This window comes from Periplaneta americana, chromosome 7 (genome assembly GCF_040183065.1).
Source record: "Periplaneta americana isolate PAMFEO1 chromosome 7, P.americana_PAMFEO1_priV1, whole genome shotgun sequence".
Lineage (NCBI taxonomy): Eukaryota > Metazoa > Arthropoda > Insecta > Blattodea > Blattidae > Periplaneta > Periplaneta americana.
In genome coordinates, this window is record NC_091123.1 from 57423627 (window position 1) to 57451345 (window position 27719).

At 36.4% G+C, this 27719-nt stretch overlaps 2 protein-coding genes across 5 annotated transcripts in view; both read right to left on the reverse strand.

Moving 5' to 3' along the window:
* The window catches only part of LOC138703121 (ATP-binding cassette sub-family G member 1-like), a 74051-nt gene extending 61017 nt beyond the window's left edge, over nucleotides 1-13034 (reverse strand). For 2 of the 3 annotated variants that reach the window (XM_069830715.1, XM_069830714.1), the window contains exon 1: nucleotides 12589-13033. In XM_069830715.1, the coding sequence (XP_069686816.1) occupies nucleotides 12589-12694 (106 nt within the window). In that variant the 5' untranslated portion in view covers nucleotides 12695-13033. Of the gene's footprint in view, nucleotides 1-12588 lie in introns of all 3 variants that reach the window. The other variant, XM_069830716.1, reaches the window with a different exon arrangement.
* A 5496-nt stretch (nucleotides 13035-18530) lies between these two features.
* LOC138703122 (ATP-binding cassette sub-family G member 4-like) overlaps nucleotides 18531-27719 on the reverse strand; it is a 118840-nt gene continuing 109651 nt past the window's right edge. The window contains exons 11-12 of one of the 2 annotated variants that reach the window (XR_011332974.1): nucleotides 25801-26229; nucleotides 18531-25764 (exon numbers count right to left, since the gene is read on the reverse strand). Coding sequence is in view for 1 of the 2 variants with exons in the window: in XM_069830718.1 (XP_069686819.1) it covers nucleotides 25885-26229 (345 nt within the window). In the remaining variant the exon portion in view is untranslated. Of the gene's footprint in view, nucleotides 26230-27719 lie in introns of both variants that reach the window. The other variant, XM_069830718.1, reaches the window with a different exon arrangement.

A 27719-nucleotide genomic window follows, 5' to 3' on the forward strand; every position in this document is an offset into this window, starting at 1 on the left:
TCGGTCATCTAGTTTGCTCTCAAAAAAATCTGAAAGTTAGAATTTATAAAATAGTTATATTACCGGTTGTTCTGTATGGCTGTGAAACTTGGACTTTCACTTTGAGAGAGGAACAAAGATTAAGGGTGTTTGAGAATAAGGTTCTTAGGAAAATATTTGAGGCTAAGAGGCATGAAGTTACGGGAGAATGGAGAAAGTTACACAACGCAGAACTGCACGCATTGTATTCTTCATCTCACATAATTAGGAACATTAAATCCAGACATTTGAGATGGGCAGGGCATGTAGCACGTATGGACAAATCCAGAACTGCATATAGTGTGTTAGTTGGGAGACCGGAGGGTAAATGACCTTTGGGGAGGCCGAGACGTAGATGGGAGGATAATATTAAAATGGATTTGAGAGAGGTGGGACATGATGATAGAGACTGGATTAATCTTGCACAGGATAGGGACCGATGGCGGGCTTATGTGAGGGTGGAAATGAACCTTCGGGTTCCTTAAAAGCCATTTGTAAGTAAGTATATTCTAGAGCGAAGTTAAAAAGTAAACGTGATAGTGCATCTCCTTGCTTTAGCTCGCAGAGAATTGGAAAAGTATCAGATTGAAACTGGCCTAAGTCCCATTCCGAGGCTTATTGTATAATTCGTAATGAACTGTTTTTTTACGGTGATGGGTTGTTAGCCCTTCGCTCAACCCCCAAGCTGGAGGACCACCCCTTATCGGCTGTATACGACTGCTTATTCAATATATTCGCATACCCTCCATATCTGGAGCCCGTCTCCTCTATCCACAACCTGAGGACACGTCATGCCGTGGTGATAGGGACCCATAATACAATATATATAATGTATGTGTGTATCTTTTACTTATGTTTAATGTGTAGAGAAATTAATAACTTCAGTGCAGGAAATATGATATGTTATGTTTGTTAAAGAATGATTAAGAGATTATGAAAAAATGTATCTTTTGTATGGACGCCGCTAATTTGAAATCGAATTGATTGAAAGAGCTTTAATTAGAAATAAATAGATTAGGTCTCAATTGACTATGGAGACAACTAGGGACTCTAAACACGAAAACTATTGGAAGAACATGGTAAAAAAAAAAAAAGTATAAACGAAATTTCGAGACAAGATATTTTTCGTAATATTAAGGACCTAGAATCACTAAAATACTGTAGGGAGAATATATTACATTAAATTCAAGGAAAGAGAGAACAGGAATGACATGGTGGTTAGGTATAAGGCTCGAGAATAAGAGAGGAAACGTAGAGAGAGATGAAGTCCGTTATGTGGACCAGCGAAAGACGCAATACATACAGCTTTAAATTGTGCGGCAACCAATAATTGAAAAACTGTTGCCTGGATAAAAAAATGTTTGAACATAAACGCTATAATGGTGTATAAAAATGAATAATCCCCTAAACGCTAGCAATCTGCATAAATTAGGAAAATTCCTTTTTAGAGTTAAAATTAGATGGGAAGAGAAGGTTAAAGCTCTGACTGAAATGTGATTATAGATTCGACTATTCGGACACTAATGAAGATATGAAAAAATATATAATTAATATATCGAAAGGGATCATATCAAATAAAATAATTTCTAAATAGATTTAATACAATAAAGAAAAAGTTAAAGTTAATGGTTTCAAATATAAGCCTATGTGTTGATGGGGAATTATATAAATTAGCTAAAAAATAAATTATATTAGATTAGTAAACAAAGAACTAATAGTACTCTACTGTATTTTTAATAAAAAAAATGTTAAAGGGGAACACAACACAAAATAACAACTGAGGGGTTCGGGAGTAAAACATGGTAAGTGACTTTTAGTGTTTTGAAGTTATTAGGTAGGTATTACTCGACCGAGGTCAGTGAAGCCGCGGGCGTAATGTGAACTATAGCGATGAAGCTATACGAACACAGAAGCAGTACAAGTGGCGCTCCGGACTGAAGGATTCCACTGACCTCGGTTGAGTAATAAACATTAATACATGCAACAGTTTGCATAGTTCCCAGGAAAGTAAAATCTGTACACTTCTGCCATCTGTTAAGATGTTGTAAAACTAATTACTGCATTAGAAGCAGAATGTAAGATACCATATTATACGCTACATATCTCATTTTTTGACCAAAATGTCAGTTACCATGTTTTACGCCCGAGCACCTCAACTTGTTATTAAATGAAAGCTTCCAATTAAACATAATCAACAGTGATTTAATTTCTTTCTTCTTCCGCTGCGTTCTCTTGCATTCAGCTGTAAAAATGTTTGCGTGACGTCACTGAGCCGATAGTCTAGGACTGTCATTATTGCTGTTATAGTATATGCACGTGCGCGAGTGTAGTAATTCAGATTTTTTTTGTTACTGCGATAAGTCTTCTTGTAATGTGTTTGGTTGTTCTAATAATACGAGCAGTCTTGATAACAAGAAGCTAGGAATATTTCTTCATAGACTTCTTAATCATAATTCCTTACCAACGCGGTTCAGAAAATAGAGGGAATACTGAAAAAGGAAACACTTTAATCCTGGACATGGAGCCAGATTATGTTCGTTACATTTCACTGAAAATGACTTTGACCAGTCCCAATTATTAAAAAATGAAATTGATGAAAGACGAAAACCTGTACAGTCCTAGACCAAAGCCTGGGTAGATAAAGCAGTCTCTGAAGGGAGCTTCCTTATACTAGTACAATATCAAAAGGAGAAATTTTGATACTTATTTCAAAATACGTACACACTTGTCATTGTCCACTTCAGAAATCGAAAACTAAATTCCACACAGAAAATATTCTGATTAGCGAAATGAAATCCATATTTATGTTCCACATTTATCAATAGACAAATAGACAATAGTATCATGAATATGGCAAACGGTTTTTTTTTTTTTTTTTTTTTTTTTTTTGTGCGACAAACAGTTACAAATTCAGAAACGATTATTAAAAATGTTGTATGTAGCCTATTTAAGAAATTGCTGTCTGCATTGTACACTGTTACATTTATTTTACTGATTACCATGTATCTTAATCATTTGATAGTCGTAAGTACAGTTTCATATCTAACGTGTTTCCGAGGTGGTGTTACAAACTTTCAGGGATGATGGAGAAGAAGGGCACATGTATCAATTTGAGATAAGGAACCCTGGTCCGGAAATGACCGAGTCGAAAGTTACAAGCAAAAATAGTTGAGTGGAAATGAAATAATTTTATTCCTCTGTACACCTTATTTATGTGTATTTATCTGTACATCTTACATATACTGTATTCATCTGACGTTGTTTACGTTATCTACTTACAGAATTCCATTCAGTGCGCTGTCTGAGGGATGGGGACAGGAAACTACACTAAAGCAATGCAGATAGCGTAATGTGTAACAGACATGGTCGGTCCTGATATGCACGTCTGTAGACAGCAGTGTATGTGTACATGTTGCAGTGTCCAGACGATCAGTCCTAGTGAAATGGAGGAGTACACGAAAGCGGAATAAGCAGACCTGATTTTCGAATACGGATGAGCCAATGGAACAGTAGACAAGCTCACATATTGTATCGCGCCAAGTACCCAAGTAGGAGACATCCGGCCCATACCATCTTTCCACGACTGTTCCAAAGGTTAAGGGAAGGAGGGCACGTGGTGCCAAATTACAATTCCATTTCCACACAACTATTTTTGCTTATAACTTTCGATTCAGTCATTTCCGGACCATGGTTCCTTATCTCAAATTGATACATGTGCCCTTCGCCATCATCCCTGAAAGTTTGTAACACCACCTCGGAAACACTCTGTATAGGCTACGTACATGCTAGTTCTTCATTTAAATATGCCTAAGGTTTTACTAACTGAGGAACATAATTAGGCCCTATAACGTCGCTTAATGACACTAACTTATTTTTTTGTCTACTACTTAACGACATCGTATCAACTATTCGACCATTTAGCTTCGATGGAATTTGGTGATCGCGAGATGGTATATGGCAACACGAGGTCGACGATTCGCCATGGGATTACCTGACAATCATCTCACCGTTAAGAAAACGGGAACTCATCGGTTGAGCGCAAGAGAAAATTTTATGTGAACTGAATGTATCAGTTGAGAGCGATGGTCAGTTCAACACGAGCCGCAAAAATTTCCTTTCCCATTTTGTAGACACTTAGGACTCTCTACACATTGACAGGTATGGTTAAAAATGCTCCTCTCGTAAAAATGCTCGTACCGATTAATTGGTACTTGTCAGAATTTAAAATGCTCGTACCGATAACTTGGTACTTGTCAGAGTTTAAAATATTTGAGCCGTTGAGAGCAGAAGAGGTGTAAGTCAAAAATGGGTAATGAGGGTTAAAGTAAACATTCTATAAAATACAGCGCAAAGCAGCAATTAATATTCATTTTATTTAAACTATTAGTAGTCAGTGGATAGCACCGAAGAACATATTAATCGCTACGTTGCGCTGTATTTTACAGCATTTTTACTTTAAACGTCATTACCTAATTTTGACTTACACCACTTCTGCTCTGAACCGCTCATTTGTTTCAGTGCCAGTAATGGATTGTTTAATATCTAGATCACTTTCTTGGATAATAGTAGGCTACTTTCTGTAAGAAACCAATTATGCCTATAGTAATATTTCCGCATCTATATCTACAAAGTAATTCTATATACTGTTCCCTCCTTTTACTCGTATATGTAGGATTGGCTCTAACAGTATTCCAATTGTTGTCATTCATTATAATATATGTGCTAGTTTGCCTCTCAAAAATGACTTAAAGAAAAAACTTATATGAGGATGCACAATATTAAGATTCAGAGAAACGCTTTATGGAATTCCTCACATGTATTATAGTTCTGTCTGATGTAACAGTATCGGAAGCCCATATTTCAGGGGGAAATAAAGAACGCGGTTCTATAAAATTTGATACCAAATAATCACCACAGGCTCTGATACTTTCATTAACAGGTAGGTTGCTTGCTTACTAAATCTTCAACAAAAGCATGTCCGACTTCATTTGGAGGAAGAAATGAAAGACCGAATATCCAGTGCAACCATTTACCGTTGTCAGTATTGTTATTTTATACTCATTAGTAAGTCATAAGGATTGAATTTTTCTAAACCAAGCCTGACTTAAATGAAATCTGCAATCTATTATTGAAATCTGCAACCACATTGCTTACAGTTTTATAAATAGTTATTTCGAAGTCAGCGACAATAAATGGAGACTGAAACGTGTAGTTCGAAGTACCACTGTTTATTAACTCACGAAATAAATTCTCACGCGCTACGAGTCATCTCTAACCCTAGGAAAAACTGACCATTGCGCTCAACTCCACCGCGGTCAACTGATGTATACTCAAAACTGGCCCCGCGCTCAACCGATGTATACCCAAAACTGACCCCGCGCTCAACCGATGTATACCCAAAACTGACCCCGTGCTCAACCGATGTATACCCAAAACTGTCCCCGCGCTCAACCGATGTATACCCAAAACTGACCCCGCGCTCAACCGATGTATACCCAAAACTGACCCCGCGCTCAACTGATGTATACCCAAAACTGTCCCCGCGCTCAACCAATGTATACCCAAAACTGACCCCCTCGCTCAACCGATGTATACCCAAAATTGACTCCGCCCTCAAATGGCGTAAACCCAAAATTGACCCTGCGCTCAACTGATGTATACTCAAAACTGGCCCCGCGCTCAACCGATGTATACCCAAAACTGACCCCGCGCTCAACCGATGTATACCCAAAATTGACTCCGCCCTCAAATGACGTAAGCCAAAAATTGACCCCGCGCTCAACTGATGTATACTCAAAATTGGCCCCGCGCTCAACTGATGTATACCCAAAACTAACCCCGCGCTCAACTAATGTATACCCAAAATTGACTCCGCCCTCAAATGACGTAAACTCAAAATTAACCCCGCGCTCAACTGATGTATACTCAAAACTGGCCCCGCGCTCAACTGATGTATACCCAAAATTGACCCCGCGCTCAACTGATGTATACTCAAAACTTACTCCGTGCTCTACTGATGTATACCAAAAACTGACCCCGCGATCAACTGATGTATACCAAAAACTGACCCCGCGCTCAACTGATGTATACCAAAAACTGACCCCGCGCTCAACTGATGTATACCCAAAACTGGGCCCGCGCTCAACTGATGTGTACCCAAAACTGACCCCGCCCTCAACTAATGTATACCCAAAACTGACTCCGCGCCCAATTGATGTATACCCAAAACTGACCCCGTGCTCAACTGATGTATACCAAAAACTGACCCCGCGCTCAACTGATGTATACCCAAAACTGACCCCGCGCTCAACCGATGTATACCCAAAATTGACTCCGCCCTCAAATGACGTATACCCAAAATTGACCTCGCGCTCAACTGATGTATACCCAAAACTGACCCCGCGCTCAACTGATGTATATCCAAAACTGACCCCGCGCTCAACTGATGTATACCCAAAACTGACCCCGCGCTCAACTGATGTATACCCAAAACTGACCCCGCGCTCAACCGATGTATACCCAAAATTGACTCCGCCCTCAAATAACGTATACCCAAAATTGACCCCGCGCTCAACTGATGTATACCCAAAACCGACCCCGCGCTCAACTGATGTACACCCAAAACTGACCCCGCCCTCAACTGATGTTTACCGAAAAACGATTCCGCGCTCAATTGATGTATACCCAAAACTGACCCCGCGCTCAACTGATGTATACCCAAAACTGACCCCGCGCTCAACTGATGTACACCCAAAACTGACCCCGCCCTCAACTAATGTTTACCGAAAACTGATTCCGCGCTCAATTGATGTATACCCAAAACTCACACCGCGCTCAACTGATGTACACCCAAAAATAACCCTACGCTCAACTGATGTACACCCAAAACTGACTTGTGCTTAACTGATGTATACCCAAAACTGACCCCGCGCTCAAACTGATGTATACCCAAATCTGACCCCACGCTCAACTGATGTATACCCAAAACTGACCCCTCGCTCAATTGATTACACCCAAGGAAACACTAGGAAAAACCCCAAATAGGTAATCAGCTTGAGTGGGAATCGAACCTATTCCTAACCGCAGCTCAGAATCAGCAAGCAAACGCTGAGATAGCCTACGCCGATGGATGAACACTTCCTTATAACCTATTTAGAAAATACGAGGTCGGAGAAATTCTTTGATTTCTGTAATTAATAGAAAAAAATTAACAAATTCCATCCATCACTATCACAATATGACACTGCATAACGACCTCACGTGACATACTACCCACAGAATATGTGTTATCGTAAGATAAAAATTTTTTACAGAATGATAAACTATCAGTAATGAGGTGATTTCGCATACATTTTCCAAACATTTCGTTAATATGCTTGAAATGAAGGATCCAAGATTAAGACCACTTAAGAATACCTACCTAAATTAATTTCATTACAATACTATATAACTTAATAACAAAAATCTGTACCTTGACACTTATCGCCATGAAAAAAATGATGTCAAAGTGATTTTTACGAAAAAACGAAGAGAATTTAACATCTACATGTAACATCCAGTGGCGAAGCTAAGGTGTAAATACTGGATAGGCTGAAAAAAATCTGCTCACCTTTCATCTTTTTATAGAGCAGACGTTAATCGGTTTTTTTGTTACTTTTATTTTATTTTAGTAGTTATTTTACGACACTTTATCAACATCTTATGTTATTTAGCGTCTGAATAAGATGAAGGTGATAATGCCGCGAAATGGGTCCGGGGTCCAGCACCGAAAGTTACCCAGGATTTGCTCATATTGGGTTGAGGGAAAACCCCGGGAAAAACCTCAACCAGGTAACTTGCCCGGACCAGGAATCGAATCCGGGCCACCTGGTTCACAATAAACCGCAAATGAGAATCGGAACGAAAACGAAAACGGTAAAATTGTTAAAATGTGTACATTTAAATGTGAGCATTCACAATTAACGAAAAGCTTGCCGGAGCCCGGGATCGGAAACAGAGAGTTGGCCAAGTTTCAACTTTGGCGTTCACGTTTCTGATCACAGCCACTAGATTCATTCTATTGTCATCTAAAAGCTATTTTGTCGTCGTATATTTTGTAGCAAGAAGACCGTGACATAACCTATGCATTATTTTGTTCTGTGGTGTGCATCATGGAGCAAGTTTTATTTGATGAGATTCGAATATTGAGTATTGAGGAAAATCCTCACGTTTATGATAAACGGCGCGCCTCGTATAAAGATGAGAAAATGAAGGAGAAAACGTGGCTTTCAATAGCTGCATCTTTGAACACAGATCGTAAGTGAATCATATTTTATTACTGTATTGGCTGTATTACACACTACATATTCATGCTTCAATTCAATAACTACTGTTGTGTTCATTTTTGTTCTATTACAATTGTTTCTTCTCTAATTATTTTACGTTATGGTAGACTTAAAATAGGTTGTGATAATAAAGATGCATGGGCATATTTATAGTACCGTTGAAATTTTGAAGTTGGTTAACCTGTGTTTATGTTGGCTGCCTTGTGCTCATGAGAGAACACAATTATACACAAATAACATCAGAATGCGTAATATCGACTTTACATATCGTTATTGACATGCACAGTCATCTATGTTCTCGGTTTATTGTGAATAAAAAAATTTTCATATTCACGTTCTCTGCTTCTCGTTTTCACTCTGGTTCTCGTTCCCGGTTTATTGTGAATCAGCCTTTACTCTACAGGTGTGAACATCTATATGAATTACCAAGGTCCTCGTTGCAGCTGCCTATCACCTCTCGAGGACGAGAGGAATTGAGTGACGTCAAATAGGCCTAACTTTTTGTAACAGACCCCACAAGAAGATGATGACCACTCATTTTCACCTCCAAATAGAATACAGATAAAACAATATCACTTATTTCTCTCAGAGCACCCTGTTAGCCAAGAATATTTCTTATAGGCTACCACGTAAATAGAAAATTTCTGTGTCTGCCTTCATCTGCTATTTTAATACCTATAGTCAAATCCACTCTCCTCACCTCCACGCTGGGGCCCCTTGGATCTTTTTAGGATGCGAAAGAGAGAGTGGTTTGCGAAAAGCAACGGGAAGCTACTGCATTTTTCTTTCCCAAGAAAAACTGCAAACATGGCAAGATGAGTCTTTCTGCTGTAAAAGATTCCGGACGTAAACTACCCCCCCCCCCATTCGGATGTTGGGGAGGAGAATGCTGTGGAAGGGCACATTATGAAGCAACCCAACAGAGAGAAGAAAAGAAGATTGAGGATTGAAACGTGGAATGTAAGAACTCTTCTGTAAGCAGGTACGTTGGAAAACTTGAAAGAATCAAAGAGAAGAAACAGAGTGGATGTGATGGGAAAATCAGAAGTGAGGTGGGTAAATTGTGGTGGTGAGTGATGAATTTAGATTGTTTTATTCAAATGGTGAGTGCAAAGGAAGTCATGGTGTTGATGTTTTACTGGGACCACGTGTGAAACATAAAGTGATAGGCCTATCAGTGCGTTATGTAGATGACCGGATGATAATGGTGAGACTACAAGGGAAGAAAATGGACTTAGTGCCAATGCAAGTTTATATGCCACATAGTGGATTAGCAGACGAGGAAGTGGAAGAAAACTATGACAAGATAGAAGAGATAGTTGAGAAGGACAAGAGAGCATGCATAATGCTAATGGGCGACAGGAATGCAGTTGTAGGAGGACAAGATGGAAGAACAGTTGGAAAATATGGATTGGGAAAAAGAAATGATAGAGGAGAATATTTGGTGAATTTCTGTAAAAGAAATGCAATGATTGTTGGGAATACATTATTATGGCAACAACATAAACGAAGAAGATACATACGGACATGTCCAAGGGACGAAAGAAGATATACAGACTATATGCTGGTAAAGAAAAGATTCCGAAATTGCTTAAAAAATGCGAAGACTCTACCAGGAGCGGATAATAACTGAGATCATGTGCTGCTGATAGGCAAAGTAGATATTCGTCTGAAGAAGATTAGAGGAAGACAGGTGACAAAGAAATTGAACATGGAAAAACTGAAGAACGAAGACAGAAGAAAATTTGAAGCAAATTTTCAAGAGAAAGGCGCTGCATTAGAATCCGCACCTGAGAATAGTAATGAGTAATGGACTCATTTAAAAGGCTTTATACAGACTACAGCAGAAGAAACAGTGGGATACACAGAAGATATGAGAATTAAAAAACCTTGGGTCACAGGGAAAATGTTGAAGAAGATGGAGGAAAGGAGAAAATGGAAAAATATCAATACAGAAGAAGGTAGAAGAAACTACAGGAAACTTAATATCGAACTAAGAGAAACTAATAGGCGAAAGAAGACTGGATGAAAGAGAAATGTAAAGAAATAGAGGATCTAGAGAGAAAAGGAAGATATGATTTAATGAACTGCGAAGTAGAATGTTTGGACTTCACAAATAAGAAAAGCAAATCCATGTTGTTGATAGAGGACGAAATCAGGAATGAACTAACAGACAGACTAGGAATACTGAACAGATGGACGAAATATGTAGAAGAGTTATATGAGACAGCGAATCGTCTAGATAACTTGGCTATAGAAGACAAAGAAGCTGTATCAGAAGACGAAAAAGGATTTCCTATTTTAAGGGAAGAAGTTGAACTAGCACTTAGAGAAATGAAGAATGGGAAAGCAACAGCAGTTGATGAAACCCCCATTGAATTAGTAAAATGCTTGGGTGAAGATAAGAAGCAAATTCTATCATTATGCAACGAAATATATGAGAAAGGCGAATGGCCTGAAGACTTTACAGAGACAGTGTTGATTCCAATACCGTAGAAAAATAATGCCAAGAAATGTAAGGAGTTCAGAACTATCAGTTTAATATCGCACTCAGAGAAGTTTCTCTTGCAAATACTGAATCGACGTTTATATTCTAAGAACAGTTGGAAGAAGAACTGTTTGGCTTCAGGAAGGGAAAAGGTACGAGAGATCCAACTGGATTTCTATGGACAATCGGCGAAAGGAACCTAGAGAAGAACAAAGAAGTGTATGTAGTAGGCCTACTTGTGGATTTAGAAAAGGTTTTTGACAGAGTGGATTGGGATAAATTGATGGGGATCCTAAAGAAAATTGGTATGGACTGGAAAGAGAGAAGACTGTTCGGTAATCTTTATATGAAACAACGAGCAAAAGTCAGGATAGGAGAAGAAATGTCAGAAGGAAGTGAAATTGGGAGAGGAGTAGGTCAAGAATATCCTTTATCACCTACCCTGTTTAACATCTACTTGGAGGATTTAGTAAATAACTATTTTCAGAACATGGGAGGAGTGGTAGTAAGAGGAAGAAAAATAAAGTGCATAAGATTTGCTGACGATATGTCGTTGTTAGCAGAAGAGAAAATAATATTAAAAGGTGTGCTACTGGAGCTAAATGACAGCTTTGAGAAGTATGGGATGAAGATAAATGCAAATAAGACGAAGAGTATGGTCGTAGGAAGAAAAGTACTGAAGATAAACTTGCGAATTCTAAATGAGGCAGTAGAGCAAGTGGACAGCTTCAAATACTTGGGATGTAGGTACTATAAGAAGTAACAAGTCAAAAGAAGGATAGCAATGGCCAAGGAATCTTTTAATAGAAAAAAGAGCATTTTCTGCGGACCTCTGAAAAAAAAAACCATGGAAGAGACTAGTGAAGTGCTTTGTATGGAGTGTAGCATTGTAAGGAGCAGAAACATGGACATTACGACGAAGTGAAGAGAAGTGAATAGAAGCATTTTAAATGTGGATATGGAGAAGAATGGAACATATGAAATGGACAGACAGAATAAGAAATGAAGCTGTGTTAGAAAGAGTGAGTGAAGAAAGAATGATAGGCTACTGAAACTGATCAGGAAGAGGAAAAGGAATTGGTTGGGTCACTGGCTGAGAAGAAACTGCCTATTGAAGGATGCACTGGAAGGAATGGTAAACGGGATAAGAGTTCGGGGTAGAAGAAGATATCAGATCATAGACGACATTAAGATAGCCTAAGTTATATGCACCATAATAATCATAATCATATTATGAGGAAACGAAAAGGCAGAAAATAGGAAAGCTTGGAGAAAGCTGGGTTTGCAGTAAAAGGCTGCCCTTGGGCAGAACACTGAATGAATGAATGAATGAGGCTATCGCAAAGACGTCACAGGACAAGTAGAAGACAAGGACAAACACCCAGACCGTGGAATGGAGGTATCTCCATGTCGGGAATCAAACCACAGACTTAGTTGGAAAGCGATATAATACTACACATTAAAAATCAAGTAATATGCTTATGGGATCTATACTTTTTTTAATTTACTTATTTTTTACCTACATCATTATAAATACAGACACTGTGTCTAAGAATGATATCCTTACACGTCCAATACTAAATTTATGTCAATAAAGCGTAAAAAGAGATTTAGCTAGTCATAATTAGCCTACGTAATTTAATTATTTTTCAATTAAAAGTGCTATTTTTATCATAGTCCTATTGACAAAAATTATTAAACAATTAAGATAGGTACCTCTTTTAATCGCTTATAAAGAAACTAATCAGTTTACGTCACCTTTACTTTCCGGAACAGAGTAAGTTAGGTTCCTGAATTCAATGTTGACATGTTGCTGACAGATTTGAAGTCCCTCCAATTTTTGAAGTTCCTGCTGGTGTTCCATATTTCACATAACACACACGCACACAACAATAAATTATTCACAGTAACATGTCAACTCGTAGAAGATGACCAGAACTAATTTCGTACCGTATGTCGTAAATACTGTATATCAGTGACAACTGAAATATGAGGTTATGTTGTTCTACCTGCACTAGCATAACTAAAAAACCAATGTATGCATTGTTTCTCTGAATACGAGTACAGAGAACACAATGATTTTATTTGTTTCTGCTGGATTACATTTTTAAGCATTCTGAAGGCCGACAGTTTAATAAAGTCCATCGCTGTGACGAGACTAAAAACCTACCATGAACAGAAACTTAACCACCATCTGGTGATAATGGCATGAACTATATGAACAGTACAGTAAAAACAAGCGAAGATCGAAAAGAGTGAGGTTGTCCGTGTGACGCGCATGCGCATTGGCTGAAGCTCAATCGCTCTTTGAAGGCATTGCTTCAAAAACCTAAGTCCAGAATGACACTTTCTGAGTTTTTTTAATCATGAAAATTAATTGTACTGACTGAATTTTCTATTAGTTTGTATGCCATATAAGAAAAGAAATATGGAAACTAACAAGCAAATTGCTAAAAAGGGCACAGAAATTCAACAGTTGTCCAGCAAAAATTAAAATTAAAAGACTCTACAAAGATTGATGCCAAACACAAGCAGTGCAGACATAAAACAATATCTGTACCTGCTAGCCCAAGACTGAGGCAGTGGCCACCTTCCCACTGAATGATTTTCTGGAATAACATTTACACCACATTGGAATAGCAGAAGACCCATATTGAAACCTTTGGAACCAACGGGAATATATGGAAAAGAATCATCTGAAAATATGTGAGTCAGTCTTCAGAAAAACAGAACTGAAACTGCAAGAGACTCTGAAGCCTGAAGATTATTACAAAGTCTATGATTATATTCATTTTGTCATTAGACTAAATAAATAAAATGTTTCCGACAGGGCTAACAGTGCTCTGGACAATCTCTCCCCAGTATCTGATTGCAGTTATATTTCCTATCATGGACACTAGGGACGTCCTTAAGCCATGCATTATGCCTGCCCCAAACATGATACTGCTACCTCCCTCTGTAGCAGTGACGTCGCCAGGATCAGAGCAAGGGGGGTGCAGATGGGGTGCGAGCTGTAAAATGTGGTACATAAAAAATCCAGAATGTTCTTTCATGCACTTGCGCGCATACTATACATATGTTTATTATTATTATTATTATGATTATTATTATTATTATTATTATTATTATTATTATTATTATTATTGCTAATCACATCCATTATGATACACTATGGGACGTAGTTGCTTTTTCACATCGAAGAAATTATTTGTTTGTTTTTATTCTTCAAAATAATTTATGCCCATTATTTTGTTAATAAATTGCCCTTTGGGGTGCGAAAAGGGATGCTCCGATTTTTTATCGGGTGCTTGCGCACCCTTTCGCACCCCCCTAGCGACGTCCCTGCTCTGTAGTATTCTATGGGATGGCAGCCATTGACTGTATTACTTGGCACTCTCCGGATTCTAACTCTTCCTAAATTAAGTCTTAGACAAGCCCCTATCTCACCTGTGAATAGCAGAGATTCTCACTTCTCTTTCTTCCATCTCTGAAGCTCTCTTGGCCATCTAAAACGTACTACATGATGACGGTTAAGTGTAGGTATACCCCATGGGCACCTTGCATGCATGTTCATCCCATGAAGATGATTTCTAATGATCTGGCAGTTTATATAGCTTCCTAGTGGTCCAAAGATAAGCACTTCGTAGCACTGGTCTTTGGCTTCCTACAAATTAGAAACCCTCAATTACACGTCTTCAGCTTGATTGGTTACTTTCGAACTTCTCGGATCCTATTTGCTACTCCATTTGTATCTACCATTTCAAATACAAACACGTTTCCAGATCTTTCAAACATCGCTATACTAGCTGCAACACGAAGGGCAATCAGCTTATGTGTTAGACCTTCTTCACTGCAGGTAATAATGCGCACACAATCTTTTACTCCTGTCTTTTCAGGCATACTCACCTTTTTGTCAGAATCACTTAAATATCTTTTGTTTTAAGAAAAAACCTGTTTAGGCCTAATATCGTGAAGGGGTAAGAACTTTTGGTGAAGAAATTCAAGCATACATCTCGTGGTGTACTCGCACCCTATTTCCTCTGAAATTAGCTATTTTTCATACCGTAAACTGGAGTAAACTTGACCATAAAAAAAGTCTTAAACCATGATATCAGATGGACAGAACGTATTTTTATTTTGAATTTAATTGTTTTTTCTTCGTTTCTTAAGTATTTTTTGAGCTGATGTCACAGTTTATTTTTTTTTTTTTTTTTGTTTTATGGTGAGGTTTGCCATACTTTACAGTTTCCACACAAATACCTAGTTTTTAAATTCTTATCCTAATTATACGATATATAATTTACATGCACTTGCTGTTACTATGACATAGGTGCAAACAAATAAACATCTTACAGTTTTATTGATAAAAAAAATTTAATTTCAATTGAAAATATTATACTTTTATTTAAAACAGGTGACAACCACTAATGTAGCAAAGGGTAACACCTTGGTTTAATTTGAGCAAAGTTATTAACCAGCTCATCTTTTATTTATAAGTGAAATATTTTTATATTAAAAGTACAGTTCTCACATTATTTTTCCTTTGATAGTACAGACCCAGAAACAAAATGTTCAGTAAGCATTGAGCATGAGCAACACGTTATAACTGGAACTTGGAAAATTCAGGTGGCACAAATTTTGTTTCTCGGTCTGTATTTCTCAATTTTTTTTTTTCAATCTTAAACTGAGTGGGGAGAGGTAATTGTTCCCCTTCTCCCCTAAATGATGCCTCTGATATTGTGTATTGATAGAAGTAAACTACTACAGGTCTACCAACAGCGATCTGTATGGCTCTCTGCTGCATTCTTGGGAGTATTATGCAGTATGGTGCATTCTCTCACCAGTGTAATTCATGCATGTTTCGGGCTATGTTATCACTTACTTCAGTTTTCGAATTGTTATTCCCCAATGCGAATTTTCGGCGGTAACTTCTCCAACACGAATATTTAGCAAATGTATTGTTTACAAATATTGTTTCTTCGATTATAAACAGCAGACGAGGTAAATATTTACGGTCAGTGGCAGGCAGGTAGTAAATGAAAGCGACAAGACAGCACTCGAGGCAGATATTTATTGCCGGTGGTGAGCGAGCAGTAATTCGTTGAAACGGTATTTCCTAGACTCATACAGTTACAAAAAAGAAAATGGTGTAGTATGCAGTATTATAAAAAAATTCCTGCAACTATGGTTTCTTTATCAAAATTGGTGACCATAGCAAAGGGATTAATTCAATAGAATGGTAAGATATTTGTACATTCAATGGAATAACATAATTTATTTATAAAAGAAGGAAAAATCCAAAATTCTCTTGCTTCCAAACTTTCTTTTTGACGAGTACATAATATAATGCATGCTCTAACTCGGGGGTTGTCAGCACAGAGCATGCTGGGGCTAGAGTCTTACCCGCAAAAAACGCAGTGCACCATGATATACTCCGTAGCTGCGAGGGGGTATGCTCTCTATCTCTCCCTGCTGCACGACGGTGCACACGGGACGGTACCGCGTACCCTTTGCACATTTCAGCAACTGCTGACAACCACTGCTCTAACTCATTTTTGACCATAAGTGGACTTATTTGATTTTTGCACCAATTCTCTCGATTAAAACTCCTGACACACAATCAGCTGTGCTAGATTGGTGAGAAGTATGGCTTCCTACACAATGGACTGTGAAATATTTATAATTTGGTCTAAATCATAATTTTCAGAGAGCACTTTTTTACATTCTTCACTCATCATTGAACCATTTTCTCATGCACATTTCCCAATTTTTGCTTTGTATCTTTGTATTTTCCACTATTTTCATCAATATTAGTGACTGTCCTTCCCCCCCTCCCCCACCCCCAAGTAAGGTGATTACTGGTACCTACCTGAAAATCAAAGTTAACCCCAATGATTTTTGTCATTTTTCAGTTCTGGATAATGAAAAACTTCCTTCCTCAAAAGCATTTAACTTACAACTAAGCTTACAATTATACTCAGCCGAAAAAAAAAATTTCTCAGTTTTTCATGTTGAATATTTCGTACACTACTTTTAACACTTGAATATAAATAATTGATTAAATGGCGATCTTACTCGTGTTAATTATGTAAGCATGTGCGGCTTACAGCTGTTTTGGTGTTTGAGATGGCGCCGAGACACAGAAGGCTCTGAAGATGGTGTCAAGTAGCACCGAAACAACTGTAAGCCGCACATGCTTACATAATTAACACGAGTAAGATCGCCATTTAATCAATTATTTATTCTCAGTTTTGTTAAAATGGGTAAGGGTAGGTCTGAAGTGAAGTCTATGAATATCTAGAGTGTTGAAGAAGCTTCTAGAAAAACCTTATTGATACTCGAGATAAATTTATCAACATCTGAAAACAATATCGCACCTTTTCTGACAAAATCATGTGCTCAACATAACATATTACGTGAAACATCTCAGAAAGGAGAGCTAAAATTTTTTTACAGATCTTTGTGATGAAAAGTAATACGTTTCTGGGCTATAACAATTTCAGTAAAATGATAAATAATTACTGATGAACGTTATTCAACAAATATTAACTACTTCACTGTGTTAATATTGTAAATGTTTGTGGTAAATTACCTTCGACATGGTTTGTGTTTGTGGTGAAGATGACACAAACCACGTCGAATCTAGTCAACCAGGTAATTTACAATATTAACAAAGTGAAGTAGTTAATACTTGTTCAATAACGTTCATCAGTGATTATACAATTATTATACAAGTGTTAAAAAAGGTGTTTCCAAGAATGAAGATAAATAATTTGTGCGATAGTTGAACTGTTTATTTTTTCCAGGCATTTTCTGTTTTGAACAGCAACATAATTTTGAAATTTTCTTCTGTTGCTGATAGATCTCATGGACCAACTATTACATTGACAAAGAAACATCCTGCAGCATCAGTTGATTGGTTGATAGACATCCAGACCATCTTAAAGAAGATATTGATAAGAATGAATTCATTCTCGAAGTGATGATCTTCAAGTATCATGTGATGGATTTATACTTGAAAACGAAAACGGTTATTTTTTCAAGATTTATACCCTAATATAATCACTGTTCTCAGAATTTTATTTACAAAGCCAATTGCAACTGTCCCAAATGAGAAAAGGTTTAGCAAACTAAAATTGATTAAAAAAAAGTACTGATATTACCGGTATCTCTGTAACTCAACAGGTCAACAGCGACTGACAAAGTTGAGCATTATTAGTATAGAACACGAAATGACTTTTTAACCATTATAAAAAGCATGTGCAATTAAAAAGGCTCGTAAATTGAAATTGTACCTATAGTTTTTACAACAAAAAGTGAAGCCAAGACAGAATGGGTGTCCAACCAAGGCATCCTGCGTGAAAGAAACACTAGCTCTGGCATTGTCTCCTCATCTCCTGATTTTACAAACTGAGACTCCTTCATGGACTCAGAAGGTCTCAACATCTTGTTTGAAGGAGGCGAATATAGTACAAACACTCATCTTATATTAAAAAGAAACAAAATTTCTATTGAATGTTTGAATTGTAATGATACATACGCACTGTTAATTTCAATGATGATGATGAACACTCACCTCGTTTCATGGTTCCTAAAACTTGGAGCCCCTGCCTCCACATTCTCCATGTTCCTTTAACATTTATACGTGGAAAACATTTACTTTGTACCAATGTCAATAAAGTCAGTGAATTGAATACGTGTTGTGTAATAAAATATCACATTTATTTTCTGTAATTCTATAACTATAACTTCAATACTGGTAATAACAATATTGTGTATAAACAGTTTTCATTTAACAAATGAAGAGTACAAGCAAAGAACAATCTAAGTAAAAAGAAAGAAAATTGAGATTTTGCTGCCAATTGCTAGTTTAGGGTCTGATCTATAATACGAAACAGATTAAAGTTTACGAAAAACAATCCTGGTCCCTTAAAAATGGCTTTTAAAATCTGGCCTACAATGAAAGATTAATCTAAGTCAGCTGCTCATATTAAAGAACAATTCAAGTCAGCTTAATGTAGCAATAATACTGTCAGCAATTTCCAAAATAAATAGCTGTCGCTGTTGTTTCTTTAGTGAACATGTTAATTTTTTTAGTTAGTTATTTAACGACGCTGTATCAACTACTAGGTTATTTAGCATCGATGAGATTAGTGATAGCTAGATGGTATTTGGCGAAATGAGGCCGAGGATTCGCCATAAATTACCTGGCATTCACCTTACAGTTGGGGAAAACATCAGAAAAAAACCCAACAAGGTAATCAGCCCAAGTGAGGATCGAACCTGCGCCCGAGCACAACTTCAAACCAGCAGGCAAGCGCCTTAACCGACTGAGCCACGCCGGTGGCTTGTTAATTTACAACAGTAGTTTTGAAACTCTTCATTGTTTATTTTACTTCGTCCTAATCAAACATTATAGAAAACAGTATAATTAAATTTGCCAGATTAGCTAGATTGTGTTTGTTAGTAGGAGCAATGTATTTAAGAGTGAGTGATTCAGAATGTGAAGAAAGAAAAACAGCTTCTACAACTAAACCAAAAAAGAAAAGAAGCTCAATGTAAAGAAATAGCAGATACCAATAAAAGAATTCGTGCAGTGAATCATGTAGAAGAAAAACTGTTAGTGTCAATGCTTCAAATGTTTCCTGAATGTTACTGAAACAGAAAGAAAAATCATAATTTAGGAATTCAACTTATTAGGATCTAGGGATGAGCACAATAAGTCTAAGGCTGCGGTGTTAATTGTTTTATTGATTACAGATTAGTTAGTGAAGTGAATATAAAATAATGTAATGTTCTAGTTTGTCCCATGCCGTGGTGTCGTGGTCTAAGACATCCTGCCTAGGACTCGCATTACTGAGTGCCTGCTGGTTCGAGTCCTCATGGGGGAAGAAATTTTCTCATGAAATTTCGCCCAGTGTATGGGACCGGTGCCCACCCATCATCATGATGCACTTGGGGAGCTATGAAATGTGGCGAAATCTGGTTGCAAAAGCCAGCTATAACGGCTGGGAGGATCATCATGCTAACCACACGATACCTCCATTCTGGTTGGATGATCGTCCACCTATGCTTCAGCATGTGGGCATGAGGCCAGCAGCCGGCTGGTTGGTATAGGCCCTTCATGGGCTGTAGCACCACAGATTATTATTATTATTATTATTATTATTATTATTATTATTATTATTATTATTAATGTTATAGTTTTAATTTAAATATATCCTTTCACCATAAAATAATGTTATAATAATCTTACAGCGAAAGGTACTGTTGTCTCTGGAAGCCTTAAAAAATTTATTTCATTATTATTATTATTATTATTATTATTATTATTATTATTATTATCGTTGCATAGAGCTGCAACCTGGAAGCTCGCGGGTTCGTTTCCCGATGGTGTTATGGATTGTTCCATTGATCTAATCTATCCAGACGCATTATGACCTTGGAATCTATTCAGCCTCTAACAGAAAGGAGTACCAGGGGCATTTCTTGGGAGGTATAGGTGGCAGACTCACATCCCTACTGCCATTAAGTGCCTATTGGCTGTAAAGATAGGAGCCTTAACCTCTCGCCACTCTCTGGGTCGATTTGGCCCGTCATAGGTTTGACTTTACCTTCACATTATTATCACTGGCCATTGTTGTGAGTAAATGTATAACAAAATTCACTAGTACTTAAATGAAATGTACCGGCACCCTTTCTTTATAATGTAATGTTATAATTAATTGTAAGGCCGGGTACACACAGAATCAGACATGGCGTGATGCGACATTTTGTCTATTGGTACTTGTCTCCCATCGATTTCTTATGATGTGATGCACACAGAATCAGACGTGGCACGATGGTCGCGAGCAGACACGAGGAGACAAGGGGAGACATCATCGAATGACTGCTTGAAGTTCGTCGCGAGGGGATAGTCTGATAGCTGCGCTTGCCTTAGTAGTGGCTATGATTGCACGCTTTCCTTATCTACAGATACTATTATTGTGTAATGCACATTATTTATAATGGAGATCAATTGGGATAAATTAATTGTTTTAGTATAGGAAAGATACATTCTGTACAATCTTTGAAACAATATCACGACAATAATGTGGCTTCTAAAAATGTGTGAGAAATTGCAAATGACGTGAAAGCACTACGCGAATAATAATTGATAACAATAATTTGTAGTAGGCCTACTTCTCTGCTCTATACCATCACTCATTATTGATTAAATATATTATTTTTCTTTATTGTGAGTCGTGAAGTAGTCATAAAACATACAAAATTACGTTTGTGCACTACATTCGTATTATTTAATTTTAAAACTCTTTCAATCGTATAGATTTTTATGCATAGGCGTCCTTGGGAAATAATAACCAAACACAATAGAATTTCCTATATAGGCAGTCCTCTTTCATTGACGCCATGTTCTAGCCTAGGCCAGTTTTCCAAACCCACACAGCCAGCAAATCAGTTGTCTCGAACAGACCATGTGAAGCTGTCACGAGACGTTGTAAAGCAAAACGTCACGTCACACTGTGCCGTGTCGCGTCTGATTCTGTGTGCACCTGGCGTAATAGTTTTACACAGAAGGGAATTGTTGTCTCTGGAAGCTATGCAAAAATTTATTTCATTATTATGGTCGGTAATTGTTATGAGAAAATGTTTTCTCATTAAATGGTGAAAATAATTATGTTGAATGGATATTATTGGCTGTACCACAAGGTTTTGAACATTAATAAGACATTTACTCAAAACTTTGAAAAGTGACTTAGATTGTTCTTTGCTTATACCCTTGAAATATTAACACATGAACTGAATAGTTCAGTATAAAAATATCACTAATGTATCCTGGTTTGAGAAATAGTTTTGGTGCTTGAAAAAGGATACTAACTAGCTGCCATTATAACCACGTAACAAAATAAAAAGGTGCTATACAGTAATACTGAAGTAATTGTTTTAAAGCTGAGATAATATTTTTTTAAATAAATAAAACCACATAAAAGAAAGAAGAGAACAAGGACAATATTTTTCTTTTCATAAGCCATCAGCCATTCCACGATCTTATGGCGATTAATTTACAAACATCAATATCCGCTTCTGTTTAGTTTATAATATTTTATGCTCGACTATGCCGAAATGTAGTAATTATACACCTGGTAGTAGCCCTTTAATGCACCTCATTAAAGTACACCTATTCATTATAATTTAGTTGTTCAGCCAATGAGAAATCACCATTGTACTGATTGTACCATTATAAAACCGCAAGTATCGATTATTCTCGGATATGCAATCGAAAGACAATTAGCGAAAAGTCAAGGAGGCTGGAAATCCAATATTGTCGCAGAAGGTTATGTTCTGTTACTATAATAATTAGCGTTAATTGTAAATAATATTAAGATAAATTCAATTTGTCATCTCGTTTTTCAATTCTAAATCAATTTCCAGGTTATATCAAGCCTAATGTTCATGTTATTCTCTATATTATATCAAGGTCAATGGCATTCGTGTTTCGGAAAAAAATCAATACTTTCGCGTCTGCGCACATCTCACAATTCAGGTCAGTTCCGCTCCTCACTTACATAACCATATTTCAAGTTAGAAATATGGTCGAGCATAAAAAGTCGTATGAAACTTGCCTATAATGGTAATTAAGACGCTCATATGAAAATTATTAAACTCGCTTGCACTCGTTTCATAAACAAACATACTCGCGTCTTAATTACTACCATTATAGGCTCGTTGCATAATGTACTATTATGGTGGTTATATAAGTAGAGCTATTGCTGCTTGTTACAAATTGTATACAGTTACCTTACCCTACAAAACTGAAGAATAAAAACTTCTTTCCAATTGGTCCCTTCTTATCAGAATTAGGCTTTTGGGTATTCCACACTGTCCTGAAACTTGACATTTTCAACGTGTTGAAACTACATATACATGTTCTGTTACACCAAGCTAATCATCAACTCAGTTGTCCAGATTAGTCTGGCATAACGAAGGTGACCCTTCTGGTCTTACCTATCTGCCCTGATGATGGAACCTGTACATAGTTCCGAAACGTTGGAAGTGTTAAGTTCCAGGACATGGTTGAATACCCAGAAGCCTAATAATTCTGAACACAGTCACTATGAAAGCCTAAAAACTCATATAATGGTCTCTTATTACATTTACATTTTAAATCCAAAATTATTATTTTTGGACACAGGTGATTTACTATTAATTTTCTACAAACAGTTCTCGCATAATAAAATACAATTATTAAAATTGTTCGTATACAAAAATGCATAAAATCAGCCCTGAACCATATGCCATAAATTCTGAACTCATCAGTGTGATTAAATGTGTGTTAGCTGTGAAAATCTCTCTACTCTGTAACGGGTATATAGACTATCAACATGACAGAAGGATATGCATTTTGTAACAAAGTTGATAGAATTTAAAACACATGTTGAGTCTGATAAGCAGTTGTATTAAATTGGGTTAAACAAGCTCCGTCTATGCTTATCTTTGAAACAAAATAACTAAAAGCTATTTGTACGTATTATTTAATAAGTTTAAACGTTTTCGACTCTACAGAGTCATCATCAGTAAGTTATGCCACTACAGTGAGTGAGGTGAGAGTAAAGTGAAAGACTATTATCAGTACCAATGTGAAACTTAGGTAGGGCCTATACATATGTAGGTTGTATTGTAAAATTAGGTTCACTTATTAATTAGGTTATTTTATGTATTATTATTAATTGTAATTATTGTGCTCAATTGTATTGTGTATTCTTATTGTATTGTGTATATAATTGTATTGTGTATTGTATAATTGTATTTGTATTGTATAATTGTATTGTGTATTGTAATTTTATTGTGTACAGTATTGTTTATATTGTGTATACCACTGCCACCAGGTGCAGTGTAAATATATACATACATACAATAGATAGAAGATTGAATGTGCATTTATGTGATTTACTGTTGTATATAACACTAGTAAAACTAAACACGTTACAAACAATAGTTATGAAATACCATTATAAAATCTTAGGTGATAAAAATTTAAATCCATGTTGAATCTTTTGTACACTACGGTACTTTTAACACTTGAATATAAATAATTGATTAAATGGCGATCTTACTCGTGTTAATTGTGTAAGCTCTGAGGCTCTGAGGATGGTGTGAAGAAGCACCGAAACAGCTGTAAGCCGCACAAGGTTTACACAATTAACACGAGTAAGATCACCATTTAATAAAAAATTTAAAATATAAAATCAATAAAATGCTTGTGTGAGCTATTACATCAGTATAATGTTAAAACGAAGATGGAACTACAGCTTGTTGAACAGTCTGTGAGAGGGGATCACATAATTCCAGTGCAGTACCTTGTGCATAGAATTAAAACACAACTGCAAACAAGGAACACTGTATGAGAATTGTATCATACATATATGCAAATCATATGATGTAAGAACAATAACAGGTTAAACGCACAAGTTACGAAATACAATGGTACAATATGAAGAAGTAGTATATAAGCCTGAATGAAAATAAACTAAAGTACAATCTTATTTCAGACTTCGTTAAGCGAAGTATGGACGTAAGCGCACGAAACAGTTGCTGTAATAAGTTTAAATATACAGTACATGTATAGGAAATCAATACGAGTGCAAAGTTAATAAGGTGAAATAAATAAAATAATTAATTAATATATCAAAAATGTTATCTAAAGTTTTGGTTGTAAGATGATGAGCAAACTTACAATTGAGGATCACGGTGAAAGTTCCGATGTCTTTGGCAGCTAGACAGCAACTGTTGGGGATGCCTCGTTTACAAAATTTACAAATTGATTAGGTACTAGCGGAAGGTATGAGGGGAGAAAGTTGGTTATAGCCTGATAGAGGAGCACGTGGGTTGTGTAAATTCATGTTAAAAAGTTGATTTCGTAAGTTGGGTACTTGTTCGTTTAGAAGCGATATGCCTGAATTGCAAGCCCAAGCAATATGAAACTCTTCAGCGGCGTTGATGCAAGTACTGTTATGTATTCTACGGCGTAACTTTCTGATGATGACTCTGTAGAGTCGAAAACGTTTAAACTTGTTAAATAATATGTACAAATAGCTTTTAGTTGTTTTGTTTCAAAGATAAGCATAGACGGACCTTGTTTAACCCAATTTAAAGTTGTTAGAATCTAATCTATTCTGCGCAAAAAATAACATAAGTTTGATTGGTGCATGCATGAAAGATAGCAGGACAGATAGTATAAATAATTCCCAAACTCATAGTACTCGTAATTAGGAGATAGAGAATAAAATGGTAAAAATATGCATATCGTCGTTATTCCTGCAATAACTCCTATGTGACATATTTATTGATTTTCAGATTTTTGCCCTATTAAATAACTTAAATAGTGATACAGCAAATAAAATCTCCTATATGTAATTATATTTCTTTGTTTCGAAAATGTAAAAATTCCAGTCTGCTATATATGGCTGGCATAGGATGAATAAATGTTTTTCTTCCTACTGAAAGATTTTATATTTTACACATAGGAGTTATTGCAGGAACAACGACGATATATTTATTTATTTATTTATTTGTGTTATTTTTTTAAATAGGTTACATACTTCAAAATATGTAAAATATTTTTAAAAAAATCAAGGTATTCTAACACATGCCATGAGGCATATGGGAGCATAGATGTAGAATCATTAGTATGATTCTCCAACATTTTTGTTTTTCTCTTACAGTTAACTACATAATATACAGAAATAGAATATGTAATTATATAAAGTCCGGGCTCTACTCATAAGACCTGCAGAGATAGCTGTCGGTGTAGCAGGAAAACTGTAGGAAATTTTATCAAAGCCCCTCTTATTTAATGGCAGTGTTTTTATGTGCCGCAAATCTGACCGCCAATAAGGCTTTTTATCTTTCTTAAAAATGAATACCTCTGACCGAGTTTAAATCTGGAAACTTTGGATCCAAAATGGCAATCATCAGATAATAGACACTGAATAGGTCCTACATATCAAAGAACACAATCTATATCAGACATTTTTGGATTTATAAACAGAGCCATTACTTAGACATGTATAGTCTCAATTTCAAAACTAAGTAAAACATTACTTGCAATGAAATATACCACACTCCAATTGCTATCATGTCACCTTCATAAGTAGCATCAGACATACCAAAATCCTCCAGTATTTTGGATGGAGTTCTGTAATGGCAGTAAGGTTTGGAGCAATCTAATTTTGGTCTATTGTCACCATACAAAGAAACAAGACCTCCTTCAAAGATGTATCGTGTGTATGAGACATATGTGAGCCACTTTAAACCATAAGGCACATCTTCCAGTCGTATATAAAATCCAGAGAAGAGCATCATGGGTATCTTGTTAGCAATTAGCACAAAAAGTCCGAGCTGTAAAACAAAATAAAATGTAAAAAAATAGGTACTCGTACTTGTTCCAATTAAAGTGTAATTATTAGTATTTTTATATTGTTTATGCTCGACCATGCCGAAATGTAGTAATTATACACCTGGTAGCAGTCCTTTAATACATGTCATTAAAGTACACCTACTCATTAAAGTACAGGTGTTCAGCCAATGACAACTCAGCTTACAGGTGTTCAGCCAATGACAAGTCAGCTTTGTACCATTATAAACCCGCAAGTATCGATTATTCTCGGATATGCAATCGAAAGAGAATTAGCGAAAAGTCACGGAGGCTGGAAATCCAATACTGTCGCAGAAGGTTATGTTCTGTCACTATAATAATTAACGTTAATTGTAAATAATATTCAAATAAATTCAATTTGTCATCTCGTTTTTCAATGTCGAATTCAATAATCAAGGTTATATCAAGTTTAACGGGATTACATCAAGGTCAATGACATTATTGTTCCTCGGAAAAAAAATCAATACTTTCGCGTCTGAGCACATCTCACAATTCACGACCTAGAACAAGGTCACTTCCGATCTTGTCAGATACAAATAAAATGTATAAGTTACATCTGAATAATTTCAAGTTAGAAATAATGGTCGAGCATAAAAAGTCGTATGAAACTCGCCTATAATTGTAATTAAGAAGCTCGTATGAAAATTATGAAACTCGCTTGCGCTCATTTCATAAACATCCATACTCGCTTCTTAATTACTATTATTATAGGCTCGTTGCATAATGTACTATTATTACCCGTACTTTTCATTATACATTACTTCAAGTGATACAAATAGCTCATGCCTCCATTTTATTATTTTCCGAGTGTAAAAACTATAGAATGATATAGATAAAAATAATACAAAAGATACATAAATATTCGACAGGAACTAAATATTTTTTTAGATAAGTAATCAAATAAAAACATAAAATCTCCCACATAAAGTGAATCGACACATTAGGACTGCTACAAATATTAAAAAACTATGAGTGCAGCAGTGGACATCCAAAGGAACGTTGGATTGGGCATGGGCAGTCAAACGTATGGATGATGGTGATTGTGATGATAATAGCGATGATGGTGAAGGTGGTAGGAATGATGGTGGTGGAAGTGGTAGCGGTGGTGGTGTTAGTGCTGAAAATGAAAACTGAATAGGTAGATATTGTACTTCGTTGTTAGCAGAAGAGGAGATGATACTAAGGGATATGCTACTGGAGCTAAATGACAGCCAGGGTGCTAATTAACTGGGATTTCCCTCCCTGTTGGAAAGTTATCCCCCTCTCATAAATTCATATTAACATCCCTGCCAGGGAAAACTTCTATCCTCCCCTCACAAAATATAATTGTTTTAATACGAGTATAATTTATAAAGTACAGTATTAAGTAAGGAAAGAAAATAATATTGATGCACTGTATTATCATCACTGGTAAGCTGACAACAATCAATAACTTAGGAATTACACATCTTAT